Raw genomic sequence first — 23,377 nt, forward strand, 5'->3', positions numbered from 1 at the left:
TCAGATGACTCTGCCATGATGTGGCTGCCTGGACCCAATTTTAATCTTGGTCCTCAGAGAACAACGTAGCTATGATCAACAACAAAAGTTGCAAAGCTATAAATGGAGATTCATTGTGGTTTCCACGCTGATGTTTGAGGCTTTCCTAACGCTTGAAATTATTTCTCAGTTCACTCAGCAAATAATCACAAAGGTCCTACCGGGGACTAGCCTTTCCACTTAAGTTCAGATTTCAGAGAGGATGAACTCTTTCCCTAATTAATTCAATTTTCTGTGACTTGAGGTAAGTAGAGAAGCCAAAGGAATATGACCAGGTCATGATGGATGATAGTCTTTACCTTGAGAATGCTTTAGTGAACAGGAAACATTTAAGCTGGATTGTAAAGGATGATTGTTAGTCACAGGAAGGGTCTTTTCATGCTGTAGGCCAGGGACTTCACAGGTGAAGGTGAGGGTAGACTGGAGATGTGAGATTGGTGTCAGAGTAGTTTGGGAAAGGGCTTGAGCACCAAGTGAGGGGATTTCAGCAGCATCCAGTGAGCAGCTGGCAGCCAGGTTGGTTCTATCGAGAACAGTGGTTTGGGACTTGAATTTGAGGATGTGGACTCTGCTAGTGGATTGCTTTTCTTCTGAGCTCTAACACGAATGTGTGTAAAGCTGTTTCCCTTCCACAGCTAAAGGAGTCGTGAACAGGTTTCCTACACCTCTCTCATTCTGGTCACTCACAGTTTAAATTCCTGCTCTGTGCTTCCCATTACCCACATTCTCTTCTGTGCTAGTCATTTAAAACGTAGGTCACCTCCCCCAAAAGTTAGGTGTTCCCTTGTCTTCTGTGGCCTCCACACCATCTGAGTCTCTGGCAGCTCTGCTGTGGAGCCCAGCCCCATGAGTGGATAAGGGCTTAGTGGGGAGGGGTGTGATAAACGATATGCAGAATGAACAGGAAGTAGGTTCGAAGTTCTAACTTGTCACAATACAGCAGCATCTCTCCTTTCCAAGACGTAAAGGTCTTCTGCAGCCCTTGACAGCCCCCACCTTCTGTCCTCAGAGCATCAAGCCAGGAGACGCTATGAAGCCTTGAAGAGTTAAATCTCTCTAGCCTTTGCAGAAGGCGGGGCCGGTTCCTCAGGTGGAGCTCCAACCTAACTGTGTTTGCCCATAGAACACCCACTGCCTTTCCTTTGTGGGTATCCTCCCTTCCTTCCTCCCTTCCCCAGCTTCTCTGTTGCCCTCCACCCAGGCCAGAGACCACGCCCATGTAGAGAACTCATATGAGCTCATTTGCTTCCTATGTTCTTTATCTCCCTGAGCCTAGTGCTAACCCAGGCAGGATGCTTAGGAGGAGAATGGAGCCAATGGTTGACACATCAGACTTCCACCTGTGGGAGGCAGGGTGGAAACTGGTTTGGAGGAATTGATAATACTGTGTACACTATGAGGTTTTCTATATATCTCACATATATAATGTATATATATATATATATATATATATATATAATATGTATATATTTGTACATATATATGAATGTATAGGGCTATGTCAAGCATGCTGCTATATTTCACAGTCTTCTCGCATTCTGACTAGCTAGTGTTTTGTCCCCATTTTCAGAGGGAGAAATGTAGGCTCCCAGGTATTGACTACTTAATTTACTTTAATTGTGAATTAAAGTTGGGATTGAAATGCAGGTCTTTGTTTCTGGTGATTCCCGTTGCTCTTAGGATCCTGAGGGCTTTTGGTTCCAAGGACCCCTTATGGAAGGAGAGAGTTGGGGTCCTAGAGATGGCTACTTCCCCTCCTTGGGCTGGGCATGAAAGCCTTTTGCATTGAATCACTGGGGAAGGTTCTTTCCCGACCTCCTGACAGTGAGCATAGCAAGAACTGAGCCTTTTGCTTTGTGGAAGAAACACTAATTGCAGTCATTAATACATAATTACTACATAGCACAATGGTGGTTACATGTATCATTGCCTGTGTCAGTGTAACTTTAGCACCCACTCTCTTTAGCTACTCTGAATTCTGTTTCTGTATTGCTAATTTTCACAGTTCATTGATCATGTGTGCTATCTCGAATTGGTAGCTTATAAAAGCAGAAGAGACCTTGAATAGAAGTCTTGGTGGGAAAGGGAGTTTGGGGATGAAGATTTGATTGCCAGTTGAAGACATTTGGAGGGAATACCAGTTTGGCTCTCTGTTGCTGTGATAAAACACTGACCAAAAGTAACCTGAGGACGTAAAAATGTATTTGATTTACATATCACAGTCTCATCATTGAAGGGAGCCAAGAAACTCAGGCAAGCCTGGAAGATGGAACCAAAGCAGAGACCACGAAGGGACACTGCTTACTGGCTTTCTCCTCACAGCTTGCTAAGCTTGCATTTTTATACAACCCTCCTGCTCAGGGGAATGGTACTGCCTACAGTAAGCTGTACCCATCCATGTCAGTCATTCACCATTAATCAAGAAAGCGCCCTGTAGCCATGCCCACAGACCAGTCTGATGGATGCATAATTCAATTGAGAGATGCATTCTTCAATTGAGGTTTCTTCTTCTTAGGATACTCTAGTTTGTCAAGTTGACAAAAACTTGGCTCAGAGGGTAGGTTTCCTTTGACACTAGAAAACCTACAAGTCATTGGGGAGAAGGAGTCATCTGGGCAAAAGCTGGGATTTTACAAGTGTGGGTGTCATGGGTTTATTAGTGTGGGGCTTGAGATTATTTGTTAAAATGCAAAAAAAAAAAATTGAAGTATGTGGAGTGTATAAATGAGACGTCTCTATCACCACCTCTTCACCCAAGGCCATTATGGAAGAAGGGTTGGAAAGATGCTAAGAGCTGGAGGTCAGGTGGACTGGAGTGAAGGTCTGTTCTGTACATGACAGAACTGCTGCACTTATGAACTCACAGCAGTTGTGGTTGCCTGCACAAGACCTTTGCAAGACCTAGCCTGCCAACATTCTAGTATGGAGTGGGAGGGCCTTATGCGTTTCCACCCTTACCTGAGGAGCTGTTGACAGCTGTTGGCTTCTTGGAGAAGAGTCATGTTACTTTAAGGGTATAGCCCCTAGTAGGTTAGCCATGCTCCAGTGGATGGACTCACATCTATGAGTGTATGGGAAGCAAATTGAACTGGGTGGGTTTTTTTTTTTTAATATTAAAAGGAAAACAAAAAGTTGGGAGGGGCAGGAAGGTGGGAGTAGATTTGAGATGAGTTAGAATATTAATGTGATCATGAGACATTGCATGAAATCCTCAAAGAATCAAAAATATTTTTAAATGGAAGATAAGAAAGGATCCTGTTGATATTTTAGGAAGTGGAAGTTGTAATCCCGGCTGTCCGTGGGAGCTCTGACGTCAGATATGTGCCTTGGCTTTGCTGAATGATTTTCCTTATCTAGGTCATTTTATTTGGTCTCTTCAAATCCCCAGATTCCATAATTTTCAGACAACAAGAATGGCTATGCAAGGGATTTCCATGGGTATAATTTGCTACATAGGTTTCATTTTTATCAGAGAAGGTCTTCCTAGTGAGAGTTAATTTGTAGTTGACTGTTTAATAAACACTAAATCACAGTGGTTTAAGGTGATGGAGATGTGATTCCATTTGTGCAGCTTGAGTTTGGCTTTAGAGAAGGGCAGAGATGAAGTCAATGAAAACTAGTGGGTGGGGAAGGGAGAAGGTGAAGAATTGCTTATTAGGGTTTTAGGACGAAGCTTGGGTGGGTTGTATGTCTTCTGCCTAAACTCTGTTGGACAAAAGTCTGTTCCTTTCTTGCAGTGAATAGAGGTTGGAGAACATGGCTTAGTCTGTCTAGAAGAGAGGGTAGTCACATTAGTGGACAGACTCTAACACAGCAGTTCTATCAGAGTAAGAGATTGGTCATTTCAACTTCATGGGTCTAGGATTGACTCCCTGGTTTCCAAGCAAACAGAGACCTTCTTTCAAAAGCTCCTGTGATGTTCTTGGGTCTGTTCAAGTGGCTTAAGTATGACCTCCCTGTCACCCATTCTGGACAAAATGCAACACCCTCAAACATTTGGTGGATGCTAATGATGGCAATTTGTGTTCTAACAGTATCCTGTTCACATGAAATTCCTCTGTGGGGTTTTGCTTTTCCCTCTATTTGGGTCATTTTTTTTTTTTTTCAGATCTCAAGGGCTTGTTAATGTTCCTGGCTTTGCCAAGACAACTCTAAAAAGAAAACCTTTAATGACATCTGTAATGGGCTTATGGGAAAGGTTGCATTGATCACGTGCTTAGGTTTGAAACCAGATGCCATGGTGGATTAAATGGAATCACCTTCATTCAGGGTTCACAGTCAAACCCAGAAAACCATCAAGGAAACCACATAGGAAAACACTCTTGAGCCAAATGAAAGGGGACACAAAAATGGGCCATTTTGTCATCACAGTTCCCTATTGCAGCTGTACAAACCAAGCTAATGAGACGATGATGTAATCTATTGTTGTAAAGGACAAAGTGATTTCCCATGAGGCAAAGTGTGAACTTCGCATCCTGGTGTTTGAGGTCTATAGCTGCTTTCTCCCAAACTTTGGATAATTACAAAAACTGTATTTCTAAAGCGAATGATTATAAAGTTCAATACTCCTAAAATTCTTAGTCCCAATGGCAGTCTGTCTGGTGGGCTAGGTCACCATGTCTGGGTAGAATCTTTGCAGCATTTCACAGTTCTGTGCCCCGTTCTGGAGCTCTTGTATAACCTTTGAGAATAAACAGAAGTTCTTTCTCCAAGGCCAAATATTGGAGGCAGGTTTTAGTTAGTTTTGTGGTGTGGTAGGTATGAAAAAGTGCCTTAACTTTGTATTTATGAATACAAAGCAATGCTTAGGCTGTGGCTGGGAGACCACCACATCCTGCAAATGGGGGAGGCAGAAGGTTATTAGATGCAGTCTGTGGCTGAGTCAGAACATTGGTATCATTCCTGGCTCAATATTCTCTTAAGGAGCCCAATGGTTGGTTACTCTTTATGAACTGAATTTACTGTGAACCACATGCCACACATGTTTTTAACACATGGTAGCTGTTCATAGGTGGTGTGACAGTACTTGAGCACAGTCCTTGACTTCCGGTGGCTTTTAAACCAACTAGTTAGCATGCACTGTGAGGTCGAGATCTGGGTCTTTCCACATTTCCTTTGTGTCCCACACTTGGCTTACAGAGCCAGCACCAGGCCTGCCCAACAGAAACTTGTTGAGTTTGTTGATAAACCAATAGTGGAATGGCCTTTTTGACATATGGGTCACAATGCATATCTTATTCAAGGTTTGTATTGCCGTGATGAAATCCTACAACCAAAAGCAATTCATGGAAGAAAGGTTTATTTCCCTTTCTTCTGTATATCACAGTTCTTCATCAAAGACTCTCAGAGCAGGAACTCAAACGGGGCAGGAACCAGAAGCTGATGCAGAGTCTTTGTGGAGTCCTGCCTACTGGCTTGCTCCTCGTGCCTTGCTCAGCCTGATTTCTTACAGCACAGAGGCCTACCAGCTCAGCTTTCTCATAGCTCAGGAGGCCCACAATGGCCCGGGTATCAGTCACTAGTTAAGAACATGCCCTACAAGCTTGCTTACAGCCTGGTCACAGGGCGCCGTTCTCCTCAGGTGAGGTTCCTTTCTATCATACTGCTCTAGCTTGTGTCACAGTGACAGGAAACCAGCCAGCACAGCATACTGGGCTTAGAATATGTGTCTAGAGTGCACAGGTTAAGAAGCATGTTTCTTTTTGCTTAGCTTCGGTGCTGTTAAAGTTTTTCAAAATTGAGGGCTGTCCAAGATGGTATTTTTTTCTTAGCCATAGTTTTCACTACAAGGCAGGCAATATATATCTGTTGATATGACTCATTTCTCTGAGATTTTATTATTATTTCTTTTAATCCAAAGGTGGCTGAGAAGAGAAAATAAGTAAAACCCATTTTAGGCTGTGGAGGCTGGTTAATGGGAAATTGAAATGAAACAACTTGGACTCACCTACTACAGAGAGACATGCTCAGTTAACAGGAAGCCGGCAGGTTGTATTTATCACACCCTCACAATGAGCATTAGCCGGAAGCTCGGTGTCATCCTAGATGGAGGCAAAGGCTTTCTCTCTCTCCCCCATCTTATTAAAGGGGAAACTATAACCCTTGTCAGTTGGCCTCTCAGTAACTCATGCTCCATGAGTGTGGGATCCAAGTTTTGCTGTCAAGGTCATTGTCACTCCACAGTCTTCGCTGCTCTTCCAGGGCTTATGATCATCTGAAGGTTCCTTTGTGTTGTTTTACTTCTTTTCACCTCCTTTCGTCGCCATACTCACTCATCTGTACCATAATTATTAATTCCAAAGAAGAAAACTTTTTTTTAAAAAAGTCACTTGTTGTACCCCTAGAATAGCATAGACAGCAAACACTTGACAGAGAATTTGCTGGATAAGTAACTATAAGAAAGTAGCTCCTTTAGTTGGTCCTTTTATCCTCATCATTTTTGTGTTCCTGGTTTTATAATATGGATGTAGTTAGCATAGAAAATATGGGAGGATATAATACTTTAATTTTTTTTATTGTGTAAAATCATACCAATTTCAAAAGAAAAAAAAAAAAGAGACAAGGTTTCAGTTTGTAGAGCAGGCTAGCTGGGACTCAGTTGTCCTGCCTTAGTTTTATAGACCAGGCTAGCCTGGGATTCAGTCATCCTGCCTCAGCCTTCCAGGTGCTCGGATTACAGGTGGTACCACCATGCCAGCTGAGAAACATCTTTGAGAAGTACAAAAGCGATTTATTACCAGATGGAAAGAGCAAACTACCTCCAAGGCCATCTAGCTAAAAGCTTTGGAAGCATAACCTGCAGGTGAGACACTGGTATAGGGCTCTCCATGCAGAAGGCATTCTGCCATGTCTGGAACCCCTGCTCATGAGGCCATGGACCATCCATAGGCTGAGCAAGTGTGTGACATATCTTCCATTTACCATCCCTTCAACACAGAGTTGCTTCCAATTCTGTTCATTCTCACAGATGTTACCCCAATAAGTATTTATTTAATCCCAATGCTGGGATTAAAGGCACATGTCACCATGACTGGCTCTTACCACCCATTTTGATACTGCTCTTTGAAGCCAGTCCTTCCAAAACACCAAACTGTAGCATGAAAAACCATCCCAAAGGGTGACAGCTATCTTTGGCCATGTCACCGATTGTGTCTCTTGGAATGTGGTCATGTCTGAGACTTAGTTATTTTCATCTTACAGACATGGTAGAATACATATGTGACCTCAGTCTTGGGGACAGGGCTTTTGGGTAATAATGCACCTCAGAAGGGACATCAACATAAAACATTATGTGGTCATCATTTAACAGCTGTTAGATTTCATAGGAGGGCAATCCTGGTTTAAAGTAAAATGACAGATGAATGTTCTTCCTCATAGCTGTTGTTGCATGTCTCATTTGTTTACTAATACACAGAAAACAAAGTGTCCCCAGTTTAAGGCAAAATACAAGATGAAGTCCAGGTGCGCATCTCTACAATGTGAATTAGATGTTATCTTCTGTTGGTGTGTACGGTAAATTCTGTGCAGAACCGGGAGACTGTTTACATGGAAAAACACAGCTGCACAGTCTTGGAAAGATCCTAAATGTGGAAGAGAGCAAAGTGTCATCCTGTTTTGTGGTTTCTAGTGAAACATTTTGAGAGAAGTTGTACCTTTCTGCTGTTCTCTTCATTATAAAGTATAAAGTATACTTTAGACATTATAAAGTATACATTATAAAGTATAGCATTATATTTTTGACAACTTCATGGGTTGGCAAGTGTCTATTGTCAGAAGAGTCTATGAAGAGTGAATGGAATGATGAGTTTATAAAAGATGCGTGGGTCAAGCCAGCATTACTACAAATGTTAATGAGTCCCTTACACACAGAAGACTAAGGATGCCCTTTGAGAAGAACTTTTCTCCAATACATTATGGAGGAGAGATGTTTTTTTCTACTCTCATTAGTCAGCAATATGACTTAAGACCCAGTAGCAATGCTTTTTCACGTGAGTTTTTTTAAGCAACTGATATTATTTAAACAAATAGTATGTTTAACATGTTCTCAGTCCGTTTACAATGGATAAAAACTTACACAAAACATGATAAGTATTAGCAGAGAATGTATGGGCTGGGCTCTGTTCCATCTTCCTATGGATGGTCCATGGCATCATGAGCAGGGGTTCCAGATGTGGTGGAATGCCTTCTCCATGGAGAGCGCTATACCAGTGTCTCACCTGCAGGTTATGCTTCCAAAGCTTTTAGCTGGATGGCCTTGGAGGTAGTTTGCTCTTTCCATCTGGTAACAAATCGCTTTTGAACTTCTCAAAGATGTTTCTCAGCTGGCATGGTGGTACCACCTGTAATCCAAGCACCTGGAAGGCTGAGGCAGAATGACTGAATCCCAGGCTAGCCCGCTCTACAAACTGAAACCTTGTCTCATGTCCATCTCTTCAAAGCCTCACTGATACCTACATAACTGGTGTCATTATATCTCAGAATTACAGCTGATAAAACAGAGGCTAACAGACTTTCTAGTCCCACCACTAGGAAAGGACCCAGCTGGAACCCTCAGAGCAAGTGCTCTCCCAGCCCCCCACCAGCTCTCTAGTCTCCTCCATGTTTATTAAGAAAGACAGCTTCCATATGCATTGGTAAGACATGCTCTCCAAAGTCTATTGTCCAACCTTGAGGACAGATAGGCTGCTGTATTCCTAGGCTTTTCATCCATGGAGTCAGCCAACCACAGTCAAAAGTATTTAGGGAAAATTTCACATCTCCACTGAACACATACAGTCTCTTTTTCTCTTGTCATTATGTCCTTCGTGAACTAAGTGTCTGTCCTGCCCACTCTGACCATTGCACGCTGAAGCAGTGATTTGGGTTTACTCAGACTTGCCAGTTGAGCTTGCTTCGGTACCACAGCAGAGCCTTGTGTTAACACTGCTGCAGGCTGTCTCCATCTGTGTGGACTGGTGTCAAACTACTTCAAAGAATCTCTGTCTGTGACTTGTCTGAGCTCTCAAGTGTGGGGCCTTTTGAATTTACCGTGATCTTGGGTTGCAGGAAGTAGAGCAGAAGTCAGCAAACCTTTTCTACAAAGGGCCACAGAAGGAAAAATCACACACTTTCTGTGTTCTCCCTCTGACTGCTGACCACATGAGGCTATAGGACAAGAGGAGCTGCAGATGGTTCATAAACAACTGGGCGTGGCTGCAGCTGTGTGCCAGCAACAAGTTGCTTACAAAACAGGTGTTGAACATGCTTGGCCCGTGGGTTTGTAGCTTGTTGATCCTTGAATTATAAATAACTTCTAGTTTCTTTTTACATAGTGTTCCGAGGTAAATCATCTTGCTGTCTGATTCTTAAATAAGTACTTCTATTCTATAACCCCTTACTTCTAACCATTCCTTTACAAATGAACATCCTACTTTGCAAATACTGCACTCTTCCTCTTCCATGGTGCTAACCCAGTTTTCATTCTTCAGCATGCTTGCCATTCATATTGCTCTCCACTCTCAGTTACATTTCCTGAAGACTGCAGCTCAGTTACTTTTGCATTCCCTTACTTATATTTCCATTTTTTACATGTGTTTAAGCTTGCCCTGAAAAATCTTTAGCTCAAGTAATTTTTTGGTACCTAGGGAATCGTGGTCAACCTTGTTTCAGATCTTCAGAATGTGATTGGTTAACCTCTTACAAAACACTCTTCCATTTTTAAATGAAGCTCAACCACATTTAACAAGCCACTCTCCTCAAAGCACAAATAGGGTCTGGAAACAGGATTTGTCTTGGCAAATCATTTCCAAAGATCTGTCTTGGTCTGTGAAGCTAGACCATCCCGGGAGAGGTCCTTGCCTTAGCCAAGAGAACTGGCAATGTGCCTTCCTGCCCTGGCTTGTCATCCATGGCTCTGCTTCTAGAACGTTCTCTCCTAGCCTCCAGTCTACCTCACATCTTTGTCTGCTCCCATGAAGCACCTCTCAGTCTCTCCCCTTTCTCCTTTCCTAATGTTTCCAAACTCTGAGACTCCACCTGTTGTCCATAAACTTGATGTTGGCAAAGCTTGTGACTTATAGACGTGAAGGCTAATAGGCGTTTGGGATTTACTGCATGCATTACATCCACTGTTTTTCCTCTTCAGCAGTTCAGCCGTAGCCATGGATACAGGTGATTTGTGTGATCCATCTTGCTTGATGTCTCACTTGACACTCTGCCTTTTTTATGACAGGTTGCTGAATGCTATAAAACCAGGACTTGTTAAAAAGATCAATAGATTGCCTACCCCTATTGCAGGATTGGTGAGTATCCACAATTGAGATTTATTTTCCAATATTCTTTTTGCTCTAACCTAAAGGTCATGTCTGTGCCATTTGTCACAGTTCTTTCTGGCAATGTGTATTCTACTTGAGTGATAATGTATTGACCCCAAGAAACTAAGAGGTTCCTTGAACATGAAAAATTCCAGCCATGTCCAAATGGCATCTTAATCATTGTTTGCCTTTTCCCCAAGAGTGAAAAAGCCCTCCAGGTCTTAACGAGGTAAATTTGTTTTGGGCTAAGAGGCTGATAATTCAGTTGACCCCTGGGAAGGGAATGTGATTTTAATTACGGTTCCCCTCTTCAGTGCTGCGCTGAATTCCTCTTCTGTGGAGGAAGGGAGAGAGAGAGAGCTTTTAAGAGGAAACATCACTTTCAAATTCAGTTGCCTGTTTCAGTGTTAGAAATCTATGTTGGCTTAAATGTTCCAGCATTGGTTAGTTGTAAAACAGCTCCGGGAGCTCCCGGAGCACCAGTGTCACCTGGTGAACTGTGTAAGAATGGCCCCAGTCCTTCTGAGCCCATTCATGAAATCTGTAGAGCTAATGTGTTCATTTTAGACCAGACAGCATTTTTTATTCATATACTGATCTTTTTTTTTTTTTAATTCTTGGCAATTAATGGTAGCCTTTTAATTGGTGCTGCCTTTTTATAGAAAAAGGAAAAATGTAGAACCGGAAGATGACCAAATCTTTATTCTTGAAGGACACACACACACACACACACACACACACACACACACACGGATGTGTGACCTGGTAATGATTTGCTGACTGTTTCCTTGATTATCGCCTTCTCTGCCTGTGTTTTTGCAGGAGAACAATGAGAAAAATGCCAAGAATGTAGGCTGTCTCCTGCACAAGCCTTGCTGATTGTTTTAAAGTTTCTTAGTTATATCATGATGACTGGTTAAAATTAGATGTGACAAGAAGCTATTGTGCTTGAAGACTGTGGGGGTCCTGGTGGGAAGGCATGGTATCAACAAGTTGGATAAACTGGATTCCTTCATTGAGGACTGGTATTTCTGTGGAGACATTCTTCCCCCCATATTGGTTGGTAGAGAGTTGGAGATTAGTCATTAAAATTCCACCTAATATTGTTTGTCAAAAATCATGTAGGCAATTAAGCTAATGAACAGGGAAGGGTAGGTGGATACATAAATTTAGGAAGAGTGGTTTTAAATAATTCTATGAAGCAGATGATATGTGGATATTATTGATATATCACCTATGTTAGTATGTACATACACCCATTATTTTAGACCTTTTTATTGAAGCCGTCTCTTCCAGATGTTGAAGCTGCAGTCTTTGTAATTGATGTGTGTTCGTTTGGCTTTGAGCTTGTGGCAGCCTCTGACCTTGCTGACCTTGAAGCTCTTGGGTTTAGTGGCCCAGGAACAAGATGAAGCAGAGAGTGAAGCAGTCCCCAGGAAATGCTCCGGAGCTGCATAGCGTTCTGCACACAGTAGCTAACGGGAAAGGGGGCTGGAAGCCTTCATTTTGAATGTGACTCATGAATAATTTTAGTAAAATTACAGGTTTGAGTACAGGCACCTATTTTGATAGTCCTTCTTTCTAAGGGGTAGCAATGGTGTGTGCAGTGTGATGCAGGTGCACATAGGAGTCTAGAGTAGGACTTTGGGTGTCTGTTTTTATACCTCTCCATGTTATTGCTTTGAAACAGGGTGTCTCGCTGAACCCGGAGCATGCTGCCATTTACAGGCTTGTGCAGACATGCTTGGCTTTTTATGTGGGTGCTATGGATTTGAACTCAGTGCTCATGCTCACAGGGTAAACACTCTGACCTTTTGGCCCATCCCTCCAGGCCTATTTTGATATTATTTACCATACAGAAAATACCATATTTTACATGTCAGGCAATTTGATGTAAGCAAAGGGACGCTAGCTCTTCGCCTTCAGCTTGTATATTTGATTTCTATATCTCCTTCCCCCCACACCCTTTTTATTGTGTTCTGGAATTTTTCAGCTGGTATTTACCTGCTTGTTTTCATTCTCTGACACTTATATCTGTTTTTTTAAATAAATTATTATCTTCTGACCATATTTAATATCTTAATTTTAAGTATTAAGTAAATAACTCTTTGGTAATTTAGCATTTAGAAAATGCTTTCCTAAGCACACTTACTGTCCCACTAGTTAATGATTTCCTCATCTATAAATGTGACCAAATCTTTCCCTTCAATTACCTTCCGATTAGCATTTCCAGATGCTCGAGTAGAATGGAGGTCCTGACAGGAAAAAGAACTATAGCTTCCCATTTAGCCAGTACAGAGTTCTCACCTCACACCCATATAGGCTACTCTCTTTCTGTACGCACAGGCTAGACTGTCTTCCTGACCTCAGAGCTCTATAACATTGACCAAACAAGCATTTCTCCCCTAGCACTCTCTTTTTCACTGAACCTGTCTAGGATAGTTGCACCTGAATGTTCATCTGTCTGCTGGATAGCTCCATTCAAGTGTCTCCCATTCATCTCGGAGACCTCTGTCTGAAAGCACTCTGTGCCCCTCAACTGTAACATATTCAAACCAGAATTCAGAGACAAGTCCTTCCCACTTGGAACTCCATGGCAGTTGCAAGTTGATAGCCATGCTGGGAAACAATTGTGGCAGCTTTGTCCAGTCTGTCTATCTGCTTGTCTGCATCTCCTTGGCCACTGCCCTAGAGTAAGCTGTGCCATCTCTTGCCTCGATGACTACCATCAACTTCATGTTCCTCAAGCACTGCTCACTCCCAGACAGGATGTCATTTCTCAAAATACTTTTTTGGGCATATGGTACTGCCCTTCTACTCTTTTTGACAAAATTCTATTTATTTTTCAAGATACAACATAAAACTACCTGTATGAACCCTGATATGTGTGTAGTCTGTTAATATCTTTCCTTAAAGATTATGGATAACATCTCCTGCCATAGGAGAAAAGTGGGTTAATACATGAGAAAGCTAATTATCAACCTTGTTTAAATACAGTATAGGGAGTAGGATGTAGGTAACAGTTTGAAATGGAAGGCCTGTAAACGGTTTAGTGTTTATGATAAGACAGTGTGGCTTTAATTATTAAATTAGCTGTTATCAAACATACTAATGATGGTGTCTTAGTTAGGGTTTCATTGCTATGAAGAGACACCATGACTAAGGCAATGTTTCCTCTTATAAAGGAAAGCATTTAGTCAGGGCTGTCATACAATAGGTTTAGTCCATTATCATTATGGTAGGAAGCATGGCAGCATGCAGGCAGATGTGGTGCTACACAAGGAGGTGGGAGTTCCACATCTCGACCTGTGGACAGCAGAAGAAGACTGGGTACCACCCTGTGTAGAGCTTGACCACATGAGACCTCAAAGCCTGCCTCCACCGTGCTACACCTCCCCCAACAAGGCCGCATCTACTCCAACATCTCCTAATGGTGCCACTCCCTATGACCAAGCATTCACACACATGAGTCTATGGGGGCCATCCCTATTCAAACCACCACACATGGCATCAGTTGTCATAGTTTTATGTTGGAAATCGCCTCTCAGAAGAGATGAGACATGTGTAAATGTAGGCACATGCTGCAGAGTAGAAGGCTTGTGTTCTTCAACATTGTCAGTGTCACTAAACACACAGATGTTATGGGAGCCATTGTAACTGTTTGGGTAGGTTTGCAAATTTTCACATTGGTGCAATGATAGAGGTGAAAAGAAACTTCTGTTTTGTAGGAGGAGACTCCAAATAAGCAATATATTTTAGGTTGGTGCCCTTGTGTTACACATACTTTTCAAATGACATTTCCTTCCTTCTCATATTCATTGTTTTGGGGAGCACACCAGAGATGACCGCTCAGACACAGTTTATAGCCAATTGAAAATCTTTATTCTAGCTGACTGTGACTACACTCAGGCATTTGGGGCCCAAGTGTTTAGAGTAGGGGTTTCTAAAAGCAGAAGGCACATCCTGGTATTTTGCTCAGCAGCTGCAAAAAGGAGTTTTGTGCAAGCAAGCAGTTTAACAGAAACTAAGATAAGCAGTCAGCTGGAGAGGGAGGTTGGCACAAGCAGGCAATTTGACAGAAGCTAAGTTGGCTGGGGTGTTTTGACCTCAGGGTCCTAGAATAGAGCTAGGTAAGTTTCCATGGAATTCTCCATCGAGACCAAATTCTAGTTAAACCTGAACCAGCTTCAGTGAAAACAGAAGATGGAGGAACTGCTGCAGTCTTGCTCTGTCACATTCATGGCACCAAGAACTTTCTGGCAGTGCTTCAAATGTACCTGAAGACTTCCAGGTTGGTGTGTTGGTTGCCAGAGAGTTGGCAGACAACCAGCCAACTATTGAGCAAGAAGTCTCAAGTCTTTTGAGAAGTATGGCTGAAGGGTTTTATGTATCAGGGGAAGGACAAGGGGAAGAGGGAGGGAGTAGTAAGGGAGGGAGAGGAAGGAGTGAGACTGAGAGAAAGACTGTATCTCTTTGTGCATCTGTGTATATTTATATATGTATGTGTGTGCCTATCTGTGTGTGCTTGTATACATAGTGTATGTGTGTGTGTGTGTGTGTGTGTGTGTGTGTGTCCTAATGGCTTAGCATTGAGAAATCAACCCAGTAAGATGGCCCAGCTGCTCAAGCTGAAGATAAATAGCAAAGTGTGTTTTCACATACCAGTCCAGAATTACAAACACATGCAGATTCACGGAGGCCTGAATAGGTGCATTTTACCTCCTGTGCTGTGGTTACAGAGAATTCAGGGGCGAAGGTGTTAAAACAAAGTAGTTGGAAACTGTTTCCTGGCAAGAGCTCACACAGACCCTGGCTTCAGGTCTGGGTTCTGTGCTGATGGCTGACATCTGAAGCCGTGTGGAGACTGCCTGCAGATGCTCGCATTCTTCCTTAGGTGTTGGTGAAACTGTTTGCTGCTGCCAGAGAAAAAAAGACCCCAAACTCAGGGCTTGGCCTTCCAAGATTTTTTTTTTTAAGTGTCCCTTCAGTCTGCCAGCTCATCAGTATTGCACAATTGTGTCATGTCCTGAAGTTTGAGTTAGTGGTCATCCAAGAGGATGTTGAAGGTTATTTCACCCCAAATCCTTGCTTAATATGGGAGTTTACAGCTTGACCTTTTGGTCAGTGAGATTTATATTTTGACAGCCATTCACATACGCATATGAGAAGCATAACTAGAAATAGGTGAGACTGGGGATGCTGTCTCAACTCCTGAGCCTTCTTGGAGCCATGTTAAAGAATTCATTTGGCTTTCCAAGGCCACAAAGGTTTTGAAACTTATCTGAGGGGGTAAAGCTCACAAATAGAAAGACCTTGTAGTTACATCTGCTTTATAGATGAGGACATGAGGACATATGATGGGGGAGTTATTTGCTCCGGATTAGACAAAGGGTAGAAGCTAAGATGGGTGCTGAATCCTAGCCACTGTTTTGTTACCTACTCAGGGTTCCGCAGGTGAAGATGGGTCAGATGAATGGCAGATTACTTCAGTTCTCTGAGCAAGAAGAAAGGCAGGGACTACCCTACCGTCTAGTCACCTTCAACTTACTCAGAGATGATTTCTTTGTTTTGCAGAAAGGATCTCTTTCTCTCTAGCCAATAATACAATCTCAAATATGGTTAGAGCTGAGTTTCCTGGAGCGGATAAATTAAGTTTCCAGAAACTCTGAAGACTTCTTAGAACCTTTCAGAAGGGCATCTGTGGAGTTGTTGAAGTCTTCTTGTTTAAAGGGGGGAATGATGAAAGTGTTGAAGAGGTTTCCAGGCTACAAAGAGATTGAATGCATTATTTTAGACAAAAGCTAGGTTTCTGGAGCTGTTGAAAACAGTTATGCCAAACCTTATGCTAATGTCATCTTTCTAGGAAGAGGACAAGATAGTAAATTTCCACCCCATGTGCTGGGGTGTCTACTAGCCAAAGAGAGGTTTCCAAGAGAGCCTACTCAGAGGTGGGCTCCCATATACCCCAGCCCTTTCTTACGAATGCCTCATGTTGGAGGTAGATGGTCTATCATTTCTCTCGAAATTTCTAGAACTTTCACCCTCCTCCAGCAGTTTATCTTACAGGCTAGTTCAGAGCAAGTTCACCAAGAATTCCGTTCTTTGCTTCTGTCTCTGTTCCAATTAAAGTCATTATTTTAGGCCACAAGGAAGACAAAGCAGGCAGCGAGCAAGACCAGGGGTGTAGCTATCACAGAGCTCACACTCCCATATTAATGTCTATTCTGTGCTAGGTACAGCTCGGGGCTGCCTTCTTAATCTTTACATTCACACTGAGATGTCATTGCTGGACCCTATCTGGATCTCAGGGGACCACAGTTCACTCTGTCTTATTCACTCTCACTCTCCAGTTACTAAGAGACAGAGTTAGAGCTTCATGCTAGGTTAACCAAGCTTCGGGTGCTGTGTTTTTCCACCCTGCCACACTGTCTCTTCCAGGCCTCATCATGTAAACCTAAATGCAATACTCCCAAATGTTTGGAAGCATTGACCTCCAAGGAGACCTCACTTAGCTTTAGAAGACCATCATCCTTCTAATTTCTGATGTGTTCACTGAATGAATTCAAGGTGGGGGATTATAGACCCTAAATGAAATGTTTCTGTCAGCCCTGTTAAATCAAGCTCCATGTGGCCACATCTCAGGAACCAAAGTCAGCAAAGCATTGTCTGACAACTCATAATATTAAGAAAGCAGTAAAAGTCTTTGCTGGGGGCTGAAGAGATGCCTGGTGATTAAGAGCACTCACTACTCTTACAGAAAATCCTGGTTTAGTCCCAGCATTCACACAGTGGCTTACAACTCCCTACAACTCCAGTTCCAGGGAATCTGGCCTCTCTTCTGGCCTTCAAAGATGCTGGGCCTTCGCACGGTGCACATACATACATGCAGGCAAATACCCACACACATTAAATCAGTATTTCAATATTTGTTTAACTATCAGGAAGTTTTGCTAAAGACTTAAAAAATCGTAACGGTTTCACTTATAGCACTCAATGAAGTTTTCTAAAAGTTTCTGAAGTATCTTCCTTTCGCTTTCTGTTTGTACATGCATGCACATTCCCACACAGGCATGTGCACATGTATGCATGTGTTTACACATACACTCACACGTGTGCGCGCACGCACACACACACACACACACACACACACACACAAAGTCTGTCTCATACACAGATGTATTTAATGCACATCAGTTCCCTTTAAGCCTTTCCCTACCAGGAACCAGAAGTCTATTGTACTAGCTCTTGCCTTTCTTCTTTCTAACCTTTTTTTTCTGCTATGACTAATGGCTAGCCTTTCCTAGTGCCAGTCAGCCTAGCTAGACACAGCTGTCCTAACCGAGGATTCTGATTTGGAGCAATGAAGACTCAGGGACACGAAAACCTAACATTCTTAGTTTAGATGGGGGAAGGAGAGGAGTCTTGGAACCCCACCCTGATGTCCTGTTCCTGCAGTTCTGCTCTTGGTGGTCACTGTATGATGTGATTGTGCAACTCTGAGGGCCAGCCTCTTTGTGGGAGAGACAAGTGAGAACTGGTAGCCGAGTGTTCTTTGCAAAGGAAGCATGTTTCACCGAGGAAAATGAATAGATCTTGTGGAGTATCTCAGCCAGAACTGGATTTCACGATACATCTTCCTTTATCCTCATCCCTGGCACAGTATGAGAAGCCTTGCTTACGTTCCCACATGGTACACAGAAGGAATGCTCAATGAGCTTCTGTCAAGAGCCAAGGCGAAGCTGCAGTCGGGATGGTTGTTAACATTTTACTAGGTTTACATGAAAGAGTACAGACTGTAGGGAAAAAAAGCGACACAAACGTGAGGGTTTTTGTTGGTTTGTTTGTTTGTCTTTGTACATTCAGCCCTGTGTTAAGTTGGATGATAGAACATTAATTGGGAAGAGAGGTAGTTCGTTTGATGTCTCCCGGGTCATTTCCAGCTATGCGCTGCTTGTAACAGCATCCACTACTAGCTTGTAAAAGTGCAGGGATCACTGTGAGCCTCATCTTTTCCTATACTTTTATAAAGCTCTCAGATGCATATGGAATGGAATCCAAGCACACGAGAGCAGAGGCTTTTCAGGCTCTTCCTGGCCTATATAAGAGTCCTAATTTATCTCTCACATCCACGATTATTCAGGGACCAGATCACAAGTAGGTTCCAACCCAACCCAAAAGATATGGCTACATGGTGACTATGCAGACATATGTCAGATGGTGACAGCCTTTCTCCACAGTGACTCAGGCAGGGTAAGGGAGCATTCTGATGCCCAGGGAAGCAGAGGGAGCTCTCAGAATCTGCCAGTCACTGGGCATCAAAGAGTTGTATACACACTCGACCACAGGCTTGTTTTCTCTCTCCCTCTCCCTCCCTTCCTCCTTCTGTCTCTCTCTGTTTTAACTTAACCACAGTGATGCTCATTCAGTAGAATCCATATTTTGATCTTTTCCTGGGATGGTGATACGCAGTGTGGCATTCTAAATCTTGACCATGGCCAGCCACAGCCACAGCTTTCAGTTAGCCATACATAAGCGTAAATAGCATCCGCCATCATATGCTGTGTGTTCACCGATATGCTTAGATCAGACTAACACATTACTGTCCTTGTCTAGTTTCGGGCATAAGACTTGATAAGAAGTTTTGTTCCTTATACTTATCCTCCACTTAAGATCTCTTCAGATTTTCTTGTTTGCAGAGTGTATTAGTTACCCTGCTGCTGTGTCACAAATTGCTTACCCAACAAAGTAGCTTAAAAACACCGTATTGGTTATCACATGCTTCCCATGGGTGGGGAATCTGAGCAAGGCTTAGAGCAGTCACTTCAGTCTCTTGGGGGGAGGTTGGAGAGAGGGAAGGAAGAAAAGAGACAGAGATGGAGGGAAAGAGAGAGTGAGAAAAAGAGAAGGAGAGCACAAACAATTAAGGTGGAAGTTTTAGTCGCCCATACCTTAACCTCTGAAGTGGCATTTCATCACTTCTGCTATACTCATTCAATTAAAAGCAAGTCACTGGGTCCACCCCACACTCCAGGGAAAGAGATTATGTCAGGGCTTGACTACCAGGAGTGACCCCTGGGAACTAGACTCTGCCTGTCCCAGGGGCTGAAAGCACTGTATATATACTCTCCAACTGGTTTAGCTCACATTTTCTTGACTTTACTATGATGTAAAGTGATGCCTATTCAGTAGAATCTATTCTTTGATCTTTTCCTGGGCTGGTAATGTAAAGTATGGCATTCTAAATCTTGACAGTGGCATGGGCTACAGCCACACACATGTAAGAGTAAACAACACACACCACTGCCTGCTGTGTCCCTGGGTGTGATGATCAGTGGGGTAGATGTGTTAATTGCATTTTCAACTTAGGATGTGTTTCTCAGGACTTATGGTAAGCTGAGGAGTATCTACTAACCTGTAAATCTCTCATTCTTCTGAACACATGTCCCTAGGGTCATAGGCCTTCAAAGATTATAGTTTTCTGGGACAGTCTTTCTTGTATGACATTCAACTTGTTTCCTTGTTTTGTTTTGTGTTGTTTTCCATATTGAAACAAAAAAAAAAAGAAAAAAGAAAAAGCTTGTTCTCTCTCTCCTTCTAAGTGAGATTCTACTTCTGATATAAGACATAGCCCTTAACTTTTAGGGGCCCTCCTTCTAGGAGGCAAGTCTAACACTGGGTAAGCTGTAGAGTGCTAGTGAAGTCTCATATGCAAGGATGAACAAGGAAGGTGTTGAATTCAAGGAAGGTGTTGAATTCAAGACCTGCTTTGGGAAGGGGAGGTGTGACCCAGGGCTCCCATGAACACAAAGCACACTGGAGTTGTGGAAAGGATGTTCTTCTTGGGAATCTAAAAGGTCAAACCAGAAGAGCTTAGAGGCTGTCTGGGAGTGGCCAGTATTTCCATATGACTGTATCTGGAGCTAAGGCTATCTGAAGCTTCTCTGAGAGAAGTCAGCGTTTTGGAAAGTGATCTAGAGATCAGAAGTACCATCTAGATGGAGTTGGTCACCTTTCCCACGCATTGATACCCATTGAAAGCAAAAGACTTCCATGCTGCCGCTAACTCTGTAGCTGTGTGTGGCCAGCCAAGCTTTCTATCACTGTGACAAACTACTGGACATGGAAAACCTACAGGGAAAAGGGGTTTTGTTGTTGTTGTTGTTTTATGGTTCACAGATTCATAGATTTCAGGCTAAGGCTAGCTGGCTTCGTTGCTTTCGCCTTGATAGGGGGCAGGGTATTATTGAAGCAGATGTGTGTATCAGAGGAGTCTCCTGTCCTCGCGGCAGCCAAGAAGCAAACGGGCAGAGAAGAGACTGGAGGAAACATATCCTTCCATGGCACGGCTATAGTGCCGTCTCCACCTGCTAATCCTTACCTCCTAAAAGCCCCTTCAGCTGTGACTTCATGAATGTATCAGGTAGCATACTCATGATCCAATCACCTCTCAGGGTCCCACCTCTTAATACAGCTGTGCTGGGAACCAAGCCTTTAACACATGCCTCTGCAGAGGCATTTCAGATTTAAATACTAGCAGACATAAGCGAGTTATGGGAAGAAACAAGGAGTAAATCAGTTGATTAGGAGGCAAGAAATCCCAATGAGAGGTGATATACACCTATGCCTAGATGAAGGCCAGGGAGGGGATGGACAAGAGAAGACACAGATTTTGTCTCCAAATGCAATAGGCCGTCATTTTACAAGACATAGCATTCTTAAGCGCCTAGCTAATAAAAACCACCTGTCAACTCCATCATGACAGCACTAAGGCACCAGCAATGGAAAGATGCAACTTTATTTCAGATGTTAAAAATATGTACAAGTTGGATTTGGTAAAACACAATAAATAATACTGGGAAGATGACATCCGTGTTTTGGACCTGAACAACTTGGAGGATGCTAAAAAACGCCCTTAATAGGGATCATGGGAGAAGGAGAATGAGAAATGGGTTCCAAAAACAAAGATCAGTTCTGTTTTGGACATACTGACTTGGCTGTCTCTAAAAGATGGTCATGTACAGATGTCTGGCAGAGTAAAGGACATGTTAGGTTGGAACTCAGGGGGGAAAATGATAAAAATTTGGACTCAATTAATGAGTGAAAAAAAATCCGACATTAAATCTTTATGCTTAAGTCTGCACAAAACCAAATTAATTTCTTTTCCCATAATCACAAACTTTGAATCCCATCCCTTCCCCTAAATTGTAGTCTCACCTTTGGGTATGTTTGATAGGTACCGAAGGCACTCAAGGAAAAGAGAGAGAAGTTACAGGAGAAGTCATTAACTGTTGGACTTAGGTTAAGTCATGACAGATGGAGACTTTGAAAGTCCCTCTTCTAATTGATCGGTAGCTTGCTAGGTATCACCCTCGTACTCTGAGCCTGTCTCCCAGCCCCTGAGTTTCACCGTTAGTACAAGGTGAGTGTGCAGTGACAAGTACCACACACTGAGTAGCTTGAACAATAGAAATGTGTTTTCTCCCAATTCTGAAGGCATATAGAAGTTCAAGGTCAAAGGTAAATGAGGCCTGGTTTCTTAGCCGCCATCTTTTGTGTTTTCACATGCCTGTCTGTGTCTGCATTTTCTTTTTCCGCTTTTTGTGGGGCCACCATCACAGCTTGGCTTAAGGATCACCCAGGGGCTCTCCTATAACCTAATGACCATTTAGAGTCAAATACAGTCACGTTCTGCATTACAAGGAGCTGGTTAGGACTTCAGATGGATATGGAGGGGGTACAAGTTAACCTGTAACAATGGGGGAGCCAGCCAAGTGTGTGTGCTAGACTTACTCAGGCCTGATAGCCTCTTTATGCACTATAGGCGATTTCCCACACTTGTGCCCATGCTCATTTGTGTCCCTGCAAAGGCGGGAGTTATATTTAGAAGCTCTGTAAGTTTCTTATCCTTTGCCTTAGGTTTTTTTTTGTTTTTTCTTTTTCCTGTTTCAGGGAGTTGGGGACTGGGAGGACGGGACGGATGGGACCCAAACCTTTCTTTGAAGAAAGAGCCTATTTGTTTTCCCTTATCTTCCACTGGGCAAAGTACAGCAGTATGTGACATTACGTCACTTCCTTGCTCTTCCCCCTGGAGAATAAAAGCCTTGGTTAGGATCCGTGAGGAAAATCTATAAGAGCCGGAGAACATAGTTTGGTCTGAGTCTTTCTTGCCTGTTCTTCATAGACATAAATTTTTTTATAAAATTCTTCACACATGAATTTTCATAGAACTAATGCTTGCCATGGACTCGCAACTTGAATTCATGGGGTTTCTACAGTTTGAAAGGGGGAAAAAAAAAGAACCATTTCTACCCATTTGAAGGCACCATGTGAATAGTAGGCCTTACTTGGCTGAAATAACATTGTTCTTCCAGTGCGTCTGCCTCTGAGACTGTTTTTGTAGGAAATTTATCTTGGCCAGCATTTCAAAAGAATTGCTAGACACCTATCTGATAATTAATTGGCTTCCTGCTGGAAGCTTGGTTCCACATCCGTCTAAAGATGGATGCAAATGTTTCTCTCCCTCATCCTCTCAACAGAATAACTGAGTAAAGGCCTCGATATTTAACTTGCTTTTCCAAAGTTTAATTTCGCTTACCTTAAAGCTTCTGTTTGACTAAAATATAATTTGTTTTTAATATGATGACTGATAGGCACAGTGGCACAGACTCACAGTCCCAGTTAATCAAGGAGTAAAGGCAGGAGGATCACTTGAGGCCAGGAGTTCAAGACCAGCCTGGAAAACATAATCAGACAGCCTCCCCTACACCCAGATAAAGTAAAAAAAAAAAAAGACCGAAATAAAAGCAGTATGAGTGAGACAATGTTGTAAAAATAGTGCTTAACCTTAATGGTCTTCCTCACATGGCTAGGCATGAGGGGAAAAAAAATAGCAAAGTCAAGTAGAAAAACATTCTACAAGATACCCAACCAGTGCTCTTCACAATTGCCAAGGTCATTTAAAAAAAAAAAAAAAAAAAGTAAGTTTCAGAAACAAGGTAAAGTCTTCAGGAGGCTGAGGGAACTTACTGACAATGTCATGCCCTCTC

General features: G+C 42.7%; 1 protein-coding gene across 22 annotated transcripts in view; it reads left to right on the forward strand.

Annotated features, from left to right (window-relative positions):
* Limch1 (LIM and calponin homology domains 1) overlaps window positions 1-23,377 on the forward strand; it is a 313,519-nt gene that overhangs the window by 135,110 nt on the left and 155,032 nt on the right. For all 22 annotated transcript variants that reach the window (XM_060380703.1, XM_060380697.1, XM_060380695.1 and 19 more), the window contains exon 3: window positions 10,250-10,319. In XM_060380703.1, the coding sequence (XP_060236686.1) occupies window positions 10,250-10,319 (70 nt within the window). The remainder of the gene's footprint in view (window positions 1-10,249; window positions 10,320-23,377) is intronic.

The sequence above is a fragment of the Meriones unguiculatus genome, chromosome 3, assembly GCF_030254825.1.
Source record: "Meriones unguiculatus strain TT.TT164.6M chromosome 3, Bangor_MerUng_6.1, whole genome shotgun sequence".
Taxonomy (NCBI): Eukaryota; Metazoa; Chordata; class Mammalia; order Rodentia; family Muridae; genus Meriones; species Meriones unguiculatus.